Genomic DNA, 13,427 nt, shown 5'->3' on the forward strand with positions numbered 1-13,427 from the left:
AACATATAGTATTTTTTCAATTTTAAAATTTTAATTTTTTAATTTTTTTTTTAATTTTATTTTTATTTTTATTTTTATTTTTTTTCAATTTAATATATTTACACACATTATTACATTACTTATTTATATCATATTAATAATTATAATAATATTATTATCAATTATATTGTATGTATAGAGGGAACAGTATATATAAATATTTATTTATTTATATATTTATATATTTTTCTTAAAAATTTATAATATCAAATCAAAATTTTATTATATATAAATTTATTCATAATTAATATAAAAGTAATAAAATAATAATTTATCTACAGTATATTTATATAAAATAATTTTTGTTTTTTTTATTCATTTATTAATTTAAATAGTGTATTAAAATTAATTAAATTTAATATATAAATAAATGTTATGAAAAATTCATTCTATAATAATATCAATTTAATAACACACACAAAATATCGTATACTCCCATCCATACAAAAAATAGCTTTGTTTATTATTATTATTATTTTTAGTTTTTCATTCACTCTATAATATTATATCTTAAGAAAAAGAGACTAATTTTTTTTATACAAACAATTTTAAAAATACTTTAATCTTTTATTATATCCAGTTTTTAGACCATTATTAATTATTTTTTCAAATACAGCTAAAATAATAAATATAATACAATTTTTACATTGACAAATATAGCAGTAGAAGAAAAGTAATAACAAAAACAATAATAATAAAAATAATAATAATAATAATAGTAAATTAAAAATAATACAAATATATTAAAATATTTATTTTTTATTTTTTTTTTTATAAAAAAATAAAATAAAAAATCAATAGTTACAATAACAGTATTACAAATTACAATTTAATAATTATATAATAATTTTTAAATTTTTCTAATTTTTTGTGTGTGGTATTAGGAAATAAAAATTATTATGAAATATAAAATTTAATAAAAACACAATATAATAATAATAGTTATAATAATAAGTAAATAGTTTTTTTTAATAAAACTCACACAAACACATAAATATAGGAAGAAAATGAAAGGTGGAGGTTATTACCAACACCAACCTTATTTAGTGCCAAATGTATTCTACAGTTCTTCAAGTCCAGTAATAGCACCAATACCTATTGGGTATAATAATAATAATAACAATAATAATAATAATAATAATATGAATAAAAATGATGATAATAACGGATTTAATCAACAATACCAGCCACAGCAACAACAGCAACAGAATTTTGGGGGTTTATCACCAAATATAAATCATTTAATACTGCAAAATAATAATAATCAAAATAATAATCAAAATAATAATAATAATAATAATAATAATCAAAATCAAAATAATATACAACAAAAAAATATAAATTTTTTAAGAGGTCATCATCAAAGAAATAGTTCTTTCGAAGAGTTTAGCTTATCAAATGTAGATATGAGTGTTGGGTCTTATAAAGAGTTATCATGGGAAGAAATTTATTTTTGTTATCATTTTTTTACACAATTGGACGAGGGAAGAGGATATTTGAATTCATTTCAACAACTTGTAAAATATATATCAAATTTGTATCCAGATTTACCTCAACCACCAACATCTCAGTATTTATTTTCATTAGGTTTATTGTACCCCAACTCACTTCCATCCCATTCACCATTGGGATTGAATATTAAGCAATTGGTCGAAACATATTCTTACAGTAAATCTATAATCTATGGTAACAGTAACAGTGGTGGACATAGAAATACAACACCCCCAATACTCCGTCAAATTAATTTAGTTGGACATAATGTAAATACAAGAAAATTCTCTCCTCAACAAGCTGTTCATATAATAGAGGTATTCAATTCGATTAAAGATAAAACTGGTGGTGTTCCAACTTTAAAACTTTCTGTTTTTGGTGCCAATGCAAATTTATTACCACTTTCAACTCTTCCTTTTCATGAATTTGTGCAATTTATTGGTTTAAATATAATACCCTTTGAAAGCTTAATTAAACAACATCAACAATTAAATCAATCATCTCCTCCTATCGAAGTTCAACACCAATTTTTATCTGATTTTGATGAAATATCAGACAACCATCAACAAGCACAATATCCATTTATTTATTTCGAAGATACAAGTAATAATAATAGTCCTTTAGATAATTTTAATAATTTTAATATAATACAACAGCAACAACAGCAACAACAACATAGTCCATTAAGTAATAGTACATTAATAAATAATATACAGCAGTATCAAAATAATCAAAACCAAAATCAAAATCAAAATCAAAACCAAAATCAAAACCAAAACCAAAATCAAAATCAAAACCAAAACCAAAATAATAATAATAACAACAATAATAATCCAAACAATATATTTAATAATTTTAATAACTTTAATAATAATAATAATAACAATTTTAATAATGGTAATAATTATAATAATCCCAATAATAATATTATAAATAATCATAGCCCAAATAACAATCAAAATTTAATAAATAATTTTAATAATCAATTTAATAATAATAATAATAATTTATTAAAAAATAGTGGCGGTATAATACAACAAGAACAACCGCAACAATATTTTTCAGATATAGAGATTTCATTTGCTGAATTAAAGATTGCAAGTAAATTAGGTGAGGGTACATTTGGAGTTGTATATAAGGGTTTATGGAGAGGTAGTTCAGTTGCAATCAAACAAATCAAAATTAATGAAGATGTAAATAATCAAGTTTTAGAAGAGTTTAGAAAAGAGTTGACTATTCTTAGTAAGCTTAGACATCCAAATATAGTATTATTAATGGCAGCATGCACAACACCACCAAATTTATGTTTTGTAACCGAGTATCTTCCAGGTGGCTCACTATATGATGCTTTACATTCGAAAAAGATAAAGATGAATATGCAACTCTACAAGAAAATGGCACTTCAAATAGCTCAAGGTATGAATTATTTACATTTATCGGGTGTCATTCACAGAGATATCAAATCTTTAAATTTACTTTTGGATGAAAATATGAACATAAAAATCTGTGATTTTGGTCTCTCGAAACTAAAGAGCAAATCCACAGAAATGACAAAATCAATTGGTTCACCAATTTGGATGAGCCCAGAATTATTAATGGGCGAAGATTATACAGAAAAAGTTGATGTTTATGCTTTTGGTATTATCCTTTGGGAACTGGGAACTGGAGAACTTCCATATTCAGGTTTAGATAGCGTTCAATTAGCTTTGGCTGTTACTACAAAGAGTTTACGTCCACCCATCCCCAATGCTTGGCCATATCAATTATCTCATTTAATTCAATCTTGTTGGCATCAGGACCCACACAAAAGACCTTCATTTAGCGAAATTTTAAATATGTTAGAAAAAATTCCTTAAACAAATTTAAATAATAATATATAATTTTATTTATTTTTTTACCATACCAACTTTTTATTAAAATTAAAAATTATAAATTATAATCAATAATAAATAAATAAAAAAACAATAAAAGTAAAATAAAAAATAACCACCAAAACAAATAATGTAATAGTTTTTATAATTATAAAAAAAATATTTTTAATTTAATATTTTTAAAACAAATAAAAAACCATTTGATTTCACATAGAAAAAAATTATTATGATATTTATTTTTTTTATAAACAAATATTTAAAAAATAAAAAATGAAATAAAATAAAATTAATTTAATTTAAAGCTAGTTTCTATTTACACAAAAGCATAGTTTTATTTATTTGTAATGTTTTGTATTAGTTATTTTTATTTTTATTAAACTTATCAAAAACAAAAGATACAGTTCTTCTAGCTAATTGAGATCTGGTAGCTGGACCTATTGTTGCTGAACCATGTGGAGGGGTTGATGATAATGGTGGTGATGTTTCGTGAATTGTGCTTAAGTTGTTATTATTTGTTGTTGTTGTTGTTGTAGAGTTTGTTGATGTTGTTGATGATATTGAGGATGATGATGGATTATGTGGAAGTGATGGAGGGAAATTTGGGCTGTTAATAACACTACCGTTGCTACTATGAATACTGATACTATTATTTACACTATTATCTGAAGAATAAAGTGTGTTATTTCTTCCACCTGCGCTAATATAATCATTTGGTAATGTCCAAACACATATTGATGAATCCCAAGAACCTGACCAAACTTGTCTAGGTATATTTGGTTGTTGTGGTGATTGTTGTTGTTGTTGATTTGGTTGTTGTGATGTTGAAAGCTGATCATTTGAAATATATACAAAGCTACTAATAGCGTCTTTATGTTTACCTGAATTTTCACTAACCATATGATAATCTTTACTGGACCAAATTTTGATAGTTGTATCCCATGATCCAGACCAAACAAAGTCACCAACCAACTCTAGAGTGAAAATTCTACTACTGTGGGCGTTAGGTATTGATTGTACTAATTGACATGAGGAGTTCCAAATTTTAATTGATGCATCCGACGAAGAGGTCCAAACTTGTCCATCTACTTCGATCATGGCATGAATTGCTTTATCATGAGCTTTAATCATTTGAACAACTCTAAATGAATTGATATCGACTCTAGCAATATTACCAAAAACTGCAACCCAAACTTCTTGATCTCTTCTTAAAAGACATTCAATTGGACCATCTAATGAGATTTTACCTTTATACTTTGTTTTCTTTTTTAAATCATAAATATGAATAGTATTTACGGTAGTACCGACCCACATAGTATTTCCAACTCTGGTGATACATGTTGGACCCTGGACTGGATAGGTTTTAATTTTTTGGAGAGTGTCACTATCCCATACAGTAATTGTATCATCGGCAGAACCACACCAAACAGTATTCATGTATGGATATAAACAATGAATACGTTTTTTATCTTTGTTGGCTTCGAAAATTCTTTGGATGTATTTCTCTGGACCTTCGATCTTCCATGTCGAAATAAAGCCATTACCTGTACCGGCCCACACCGAACTATTTGAAATTTTGATTAAACATTGTATGGTACCTTGATTAGGAAGTAGTTCCCTATTAAATTCATTGTGGAATGGTTGAATCGAAATTGAACCTCTTCTATTATTTGACATGTACATAACTTTTTTACCTGCTGGAGTTGATGATGAGGTTTGGTTAGGTGAGTTTACGCCGCTGCTACTACCACTATTATTATTTAAACTTGGTAAAGCATCAATTAATGAAGCCATGTCGATCGATTGTTGAGATTGTGAGTGCTGTATTGGATAGTGGTTATGCTGGTGATTATGGTGATGGTAACGTGCGGATTGTGGTTTATTGCCATTACCCTCTAATGATGCTGGCGAATCTGTTAATTTAATACTAGATATAATTGCATCTTCATTGGTTTTGGATCTATTTCTTGGTGTAATAGGAGCTGTAAGAGTATTATCAATATCGATTAAATCTGATGCAATGCTTGTGGAATGACTGATTGTATCATGAGTTGATCTATTATTACGATAACTGCCGGTACTGTCACTTGATAATTGTCTTTTGTGACTTGCTGAAATTGGACCACTAATATCGCTTTGGTTATCTTTTGGTGTATTTAACATTGAAAAATTGCTGCTTGATGGCGAAAGAATTTCATTATCGATTGGATTTTGGTCGAGCGATGATAAATTTAATGATTTTAATTGGTGTTGTTGATTATGTTGGAATTGTGGGGATGTTGGATCAGAATGAATTTGGTAAATACTAGAAAAGTGTAAATCTGGGAACATTGATTCTGCTATTTTAATTAATCTATCTTCAATTTCTGTGAATTTTGGTCTTAAAGATGCATCATTTTGCCAGCAATCTCTAATTAATTTAGCATAAAGTTCAGGACAATCTGATGGGATTTCTGGACGTTCCCCTGCAATAACCTTCTCTTCTATTAATGTCATGAAACCAATTTCACCAAAATAATCTTTTCTTGTTACCAATTCCCAAAGGATAACACCAAATGCATATACATCAGTTTGGGTAGAGGCTTCTTTAGTCTTGTTTAAAATCTCTGGAGCTAGCCATAATGGATTTTCAACACCTCTATTTGTAATGGTATGTTGAAGACCTGACAAACCAAAATCTACAACTTTAGCTAATGTTGGTGAATTTTCATCTATGGAGGCTAAAAGAATATTTGGTGATTTTAAATCTCTATGAATGATTGGTGGAGTACTGCAATGAAGAAAGGCCATACCACTACTAACATCCAATGCAACTTTTAATCTAAAAAGCCAACTTGCTTCGAATTCAGGTTTATGAAGGAAGCTATAAAGGTTACCACATGGTAAATATTCTGTAACAATACAAAGTGGGTCTAAACATAAACCTTTTAATTGCACAATGTTTGGATGCTCGAGCTCTGACATTACCCAGCATTCTCTACGGAATTCATTGAAAGCTTTGGAGAGTGAAATATCGTTAATTTCGATTGGAGAATCTAAATTTTCTATAGTTTTTAATTTTTTAACAGCAACGGTTTGATCTTGCCATTTTGCACGATATACAAGAGCAGCACCACCTTCACCTATCATTTCTTCAATCTTTAATTGGTCAAATGGAATTTTGGCACCAGTGAAATTTGACATTACTAGATCGGGAACTAACAAATCGGTTCTGACATTGGCATCGTAGGTAAGACATTTGAGATAACCAGTACCTTTTACAGCGGCATTTTCACAAACTTCTAATGGGAAATAATAAGTTTGGGGTAATGATAAAAATATACAATGGAAGCATGGTACATAAACAAATGTTGCTAATTGGAAAGAATCATCCAATAATGATTGAATTGTTTCGATAACGTCACGAGATAAAGTTGTGGAATTAACTCCGCCTCTAACAGTAAATGAGAGAGTTTTCTTTGCGTTGTTCATTTCTAAAAAGATGGTTTCTTCGTCATATTGCAAAATCATACCATTCTTCCAATAACATTTGGCTTTGACACGAGCAAAATTTAAAATTCTAACCATTAAACGTGAAAAGAAACCATTTGGTACAAATTCGAACTGATAAACTCTGCCAAACTGTTGAATGTTTGAATTAAATGGACCCCAAAGAGATGGGAATATAGCAGGACGATCATTGAGTAATAATGATGGAATTAAACTCATTCCTGTTTCGAATGAGTTATTGTCATGTGAAAGATTATAAGAGATTTCAAACTTTTCCAAGAGTGAAATTAAATGTGGATGGAGATTATTTGGATATTGTGGTGGTCTCCAAATTTGCTTAAGACTCTTGTGCATTAAAATACCATCTTTGGCATATGAGTGTTTGGTTGTAATAATTGACGAGAGCATAGTTGTAATCCATTGTGGATCAAGAATAACAAATTGTTTAAGACCAGGCTCTTTTGGGAAATACACTAATGAACCCAATTGGTGTAAAAACATTGTGGCTCTAAGTAATTCTGCTTCATCTGTAATTGTGCAAATTGTACCCATTTGAATAAATTCATTCCATGGAATAGTTGGTATAATACGTTTTTTAGTTTCCTCTTTAACAAGATTTTCTAATAGCATGTAAGATCTTGGTAACGATTCACCCATATTTGATTGCGATTGAACCAATGCCTCTAATTTTTCACGAAGACTTGTAATACCTTTACCACTTGTGCAACTGACTAATTTAATAGCTTTGATATTATGGAAACGGTTCATGTATTTCTCTTTCATACGTCTCTTTTGCATTTTGGCGGTAGTTCTATTAACATCGTCTAAATGTGTACCAACAATAATAATTGGTGCATCCTTGGCACGAGTAGTGATTGATTGAAGCCAAAACTCTACTCTTGATTCTTCTTCGGCTAATGCGCAATTCCAGGCTACAATATATACACTTCTTTCAGAGAGGAAAAATTGATGAGTTGTATAATAAATTTCTTGGCCTGCAAAATCCCATATACTAAGAGTAATATCTTGTTTCTTTTTAACCATACGATTGTTATCATCTATCTCTTCGAATATACTAGAGAAAACCCAATTATCAATTGCAATACCATCAGTTGAAATATTTGGTCCACCTGCTGCTTTCTTTTTTTTATCTTTTAATGTCTTTAATAAAGTAGTTTTACCAACATTTTCTTGACCAACAATCATCAGCTTCATTTTATAACATTGCTCTTGACCTTTAATTAAATCTTTTAAGTAAAGTAAAATTGATTTTAAACCTTGAATTACAATTTCTGGTGGAGGAGTTTTAAGACGATTGCCATCTAATTTAAGTTCATTTAAATTAACCAATAAACCCATAGTTGGACGTAATGCAACCAATTGATTGTTATGAAGATTTAAACTAGTTAAATTTATGAGCTGACCGATACTTGCTGGTAATGTATCAAGTTTATTTTGACGCAGGTTCAAGATTTGCAATTTGGTTAGTTGACTAATTTCATTTGGTAAGAATTGTAATTGATTGCCCTCGAATATTAAACGTTTTAAGTTGACAAGGAAACAAATTTCTCTTGGAACTTCAACAAAAGTATTAAAACCTAATGAAAGATCTTCAAGTTTTAATAGATTTCTAAAAGAGTGTGGTAAATTGGTAAGAGTATTAAAATCCAATTCTAATCTTTCTAAGCTTCTAAGATCACCAATTTCCTTTGGTAATTCGGTGATGTGGGTTTGATTTAATAAGAGAATTTTAAGATTTGTTAATTTAGTTGGAATTCCATTATCTACTTGGTTGGTTGAAAGGTCTAACTCTGATAAATCTAATTCTTCCAAATTTTCCAAATGGTTGATAACTTCTGGGATTGTAGAGAATCTATTATTTTTAAGGGAAAGCTTTTGTAGTTTTTTAAATAATGAGAATTCGTTTGGTAAATCTATTAATTGATTCGATGATAAGTTTAATTCCTTCAAAGAAAAAAGTTTTTGAGAGAGCAGTTGGATAGTTTCAATTGGGAAATTTGTTATATGGTTTTCTTCAAGTGATAAACGCTCTAAATTTACTAAACTTGAAAGACTGCATGTTATAGAGTTTAAATTGTTTTTTGAGAGATTTAATTGTTTCAAGCCGGTTAGGTGATATAAAGTTGAGTCATAGGTCGATGGTAAATAGTAGAGTCTAAGACCAGATAAATCTAAACTTTCCAAGCCAGGTAATAATATTGAGGCTGGTGCTGAAATTGCATTATTAACTGTCATTTCAACATCGAGTAAAGCACTTTTAATACGATCCTCAAACTGTTCTATAGCCAATGATGATTTGTAACAATAACGATAGAAATATTCGTTCCACATAGTATCTTGAAATACACGTTGACACTTGAGGTGTTGAACTGGAGGCAATGGATCTCTGCTATTCTTTAATTTGTAAAATGAATTTGTGAATCTTTCTTGGTTTTGGCTTTGGAAAGACCAGAATGATTTGGTTTGGGTGTAAACATTATTCTCGAGTCTTTCTTTAATATTGTTACATAAAAATGTACCAAATCTACTATTGTAAACATTATCCAATAATATTAAGAGATAATATTCATTAAATTGGAAGCTTGATGGAAACTCTTTCCAAATTTGCCAAACAATAAAAACAAATTGCATAAAAATTGGTGAGAATGAATCATCATTACCTTTAAGATGACAACGCTTTGAAAATGGGTAACCATAGGACAACCATTCTTTTTCGAGTAATACTCTGAAACCATCCAATGTTCTGTAAAATGGATCTAAAAGTAATTGAGAAAGAGATGATAATAAAAGATCTAAATCTGGACCACCTGAATTTTGAATTAAGACTGATCTACCTTGATCAACATGCATCGCTATATTAATAGCAGCTGATAATATTGGCTTTAAGGAATCCAACCAAGAGAATCTAATAGTTTCACTCCACTCAGAGTCTGGATGGTAAAGATGAAGATGTAAAAGTTTATTAAATCTTTCTTTAACTTTTGATGGTGCTAAAAGATTAAGGAATTCAATTTGACAACCAATCATTGTTGATGAATAACTTCCATTTTTTCCTGTATCAAATACATTTAACATATTACTACTTTTAATATCCAAAATGGCCTTTAAGAAATCAATATCCTCTTGACAAACTTGAGGTATTGATGATGAACTAATGGTTTGATGGAATCTTGGTGAGGCTACTGGTGAAACTAATGATACATTATTATTTGAACCACTGTGAACAATACCCCCTGAACTATTTACATTTGAAGATAATGAATTGGATGAAGAATAACTATTGTTTTTAATATCAATGGAGGATTGTTGTGATTGTAAAATTGGTTGCGACAGCGAATGTTGACCTATTTGATTAACATTCATGTTGTTTCCACTTTTATCACTATTTAAACCATTATTATTATTATTTGATAAATTTGAAGTGCTACCATTATTACCTCCAGAGGTACCAAAAGAATTTCTATTTGGAGAGTTTGGACTTAATAAATAATTACTACTATTTTTATTTTGATCATCTGGTGAAATAGCACGGGTGATACTTGATTTTTGAGTTGGATGAGACCAAGCTAAAACTGGAAAACCAAAGCTACGATAATATGCTGAAGTTACTACAACATTATCACTAATTGATTTTGGAACAACAGAAAGAGTTGGGTAACTTTCACAAACTTTTGAAATGGTTGTAGTTCTCCAATGGTCCCATGATACGCCTATTCTATTATATTCTTTTAACAACTCAGTATCTGGGAAACACTCTGTATTTGAAAAGCTATTCTCTTTACTACCATATGCAAAAATGGTATCTAAGGTTGGAATTGAACATTTGGTTAATAAATCTCTAAATCTTGATAGGTAAGGAGAGCTGCTTGGGAAACCAATAATTTTACAACGAAAATCTTTACAGTATATCTTGAAAGAATCGTAAAGTTGACCCGTTTTGATGGATTTCCATTTATAGATCATTGATAAAGGTATTTCGGTGTTATCGAGTGTTGATAATTTATTACCTCCACTATAGTAACTATTATTATTGAAATTATTCATACTGGAATTAATACTCGAGTTCATGCTATTATTATTTGTTAAACCTAATAAATTATTCGAACTACTATTATTTACATTTGCTAATAAATTATTTGAACTTGAAAAACTACCACTAGTTTGAATTGGTGAAGTTGGTATTGGTGTATTCGATGTGGATGATGATGGTGTACTACTATTATTACTAGAACCATTGGTATTTATATTACCACTACTATTATTTATATTATTGTTGTTGTTGTTGTTGTTGTTGTTTACATTGTTTATATTATTTAATGATGTATTATTGACACTATTGCTACTTGAATTAAAAGATTGATTGTGATGACTATTATTTAATTGTGACATTAAAGACAGTATACTTATATTTTGGGTTGAAGCTAAAGATGAAATTGAATTTGATGATGTTGAACTTGGTATTTGACAAGTTTGGTTATCTTTTGAATTTACAAAAATGATTCTAAAATTTGTAACCCATATTTCGCCAAGATAAGCTTTGTTTGGAGGAAAATTACATTTATCTATACAATAAATATTCTCTGATGAGAATAAGACCTTTTCACCATCTAATTGTGATATTTTAAAATGTGAAAATAATAAATATAAAGGTATATTTTGAATTAAATCACTTGCTACCTTTTTACAAAGTAAACTTTCGGTTTGGCTTAGTATTCTATTTGAGTCTTTGTTATTATTATTATTACTATTATTGGTATTATTATTACTGCCATTATTATTATCATTACTTTGATTTCTTAAATGATTTAGTGCTGTTGTCGATGATTGTGTTGGTGTATTATATATATTTGTTAAGGTTGGTGTAGTTGTAGTAGTTGAAAATGATGGTGAGTTGGTAATGATGATGATATTATTGTTCCACCAATTATTGAGTTACTACCACCAATCGAACCTATATTTAACAATGAACTACCACTATTTTCTCTTTTTACGCCGCCGACACTTCCACTCATCATATTTAAAGTAAAATCAGGACTTTCATCACCCCCGATTGAGTTGGTTAAACTATTATTACTATTTTCTAAATTACTGCCGCTCGCCGTTATAATATTTGTTTGTTGTAGATTATTTACACCTAATAAAGCTGGTGAATTTGTTTGTGGTGGTGGATCTAATAAAACATTTCCCAATATGAATGGACCAATAATATTTGATAAAGCCTCTATAGATTTGAATCTCTTTGAGATAAATTATATAAAAACAGCATGATATGTTTTAAAATAATTCTATTTTTGATTGGTATTTCGTAAAAATATGTTGATCTAGTATCTGTGGAGGTTGTGACTGCTGATGTTGTCGATTTTAAATATGTAGTGTACAGAGAGTATGATGAATTTTGTGAAAATATAACTTGTAATAATGATAAAATAAAGCTACCTAAAATTTTTGGATTTTTTTGATATTGTGTTATATCGACACTGTCATACGATGATGATGTTTGGTTTGAAAGAGTGGATTTTACCAATTCTGATATTTCTTGTTCGCTGCCGCTATATTGAAATATTATTAAAATATCGTTAATTTCTAAGATAAAATAAAAAAGTATTAGTTTTTAATATTCTAACTTTATGCAAAAGAAAATTTTAATATTATTACCTTTGTGTTGATTAAAATAATTATTTAAATATTCAAATGATTTAAATAAAATTGTTAAATCGTCAATTTGATTTTCGACTTCGGTAATTTCTGGGGTAACTTTATCATTATCGCCTAATTTCATTTCAAGTGTTGACATTGAAAATAATGTTTTAAAAATACTTTCGGGTTTCTTTTTTGATGCTAATTTTGCACTTGTTGGATTTGATTTCTTTTGTCTTTTCTTTAAAATTAAATCATCCTTTAAAATGTAAAATTATTTTATTATTAGAGAATTGTTTTTTATTATAATTAAAATATCTCGATTTCGAGTGCTACATACATTATTTTTAATATTGTAACTTGATAACGATTTATTTAAATCTGATAAAGCTGTATACTGAATATTTGATGATTTGGTTGGGACTATTAATTGAAATTGTGATGGGTCAAACTCTGATCTACCAAACTTATCCAAAAGTAAACGTGCCATATCACCAACCTTGGTCGAGTTATCGACCCTAACAATCTTTTTTAAAGTGCCACCATCCGGTACGTGAAATTCTACCGATAAATTTAAAATTTCCATCTTTTACACTAACTATTATAATATTAATACTATAATAATAATTTAATTTCTCTTTGGTTATATATTATTCTGTTACTGCTTTAATATTCAATAACTTTTATTCCTATTATATATATGCTATATATTTAAATTTTTTCTAAAAAAATAACAAAAAAAAAAAAAAAGAAAATATATTATTTTTTAAAAATTATTATATATATATATATAGTTTATTTTATTACAAATAAAAAATTATTAATTGTTTATTTATTTATTTTTTATATTTTAAAAGAAAAAAAAAATTTTCTTTTTTTATA

At 28.1% G+C, this 13,427-nt stretch overlaps 2 protein-coding genes across 2 annotated transcripts; one reads left to right on the plus strand and one right to left on the minus strand.

Moving 5' to 3' along the window:
* Window positions 1-185: 185 nt before the first annotated feature.
* On the plus strand, window positions 186-3,720 carry DICPUDRAFT_96054 (uncharacterized protein). Its single transcript, XM_003294427.1, has one exon. The coding sequence runs from the start codon at window positions 1,047-1,049 to the stop codon at window positions 3,384-3,386; it is 2,340 nt and encodes a 779-aa protein (XP_003294475.1). The 5' UTR covers window positions 186-1,046; the 3' UTR covers window positions 3,387-3,720.
* Window positions 3,721-3,755: 35 nt separating this feature from the next.
* Window positions 3,756-13,131, minus strand: pats1 (uncharacterized protein; the record flags this gene model as incomplete). Its single annotated transcript, XM_003294428.1, has 5 exons — window positions 3,756-11,719; window positions 11,845-12,143; window positions 12,170-12,491; window positions 12,564-12,804; window positions 12,886-13,131. 5 exons carry the CDS (start codon window positions 13,129-13,131, stop codon window positions 3,756-3,758), a joined length of 9,072 nt encoding a protein of 3,023 aa, XP_003294476.1.
* Window positions 13,132-13,427: the final 296 nt, after the last annotated feature.

The sequence above is a fragment of the Dictyostelium purpureum genome (assembly GCF_000190715.1).
Source record: "Dictyostelium purpureum unplaced genomic scaffold DICPUscaffold_566, whole genome shotgun sequence".
NCBI classification, from domain to species: Eukaryota; Evosea; class Eumycetozoa; order Dictyosteliales; family Dictyosteliaceae; genus Dictyostelium; species Dictyostelium purpureum.

Coding starts and splice junctions, on each gene's coding strand:
- DICPUDRAFT_96054 (XM_003294427.1), top strand. CDS start 1,047: ATGAAAGGTGGAGGTTATTACCAACACCAACCTTATTTAGTGCCAAAT.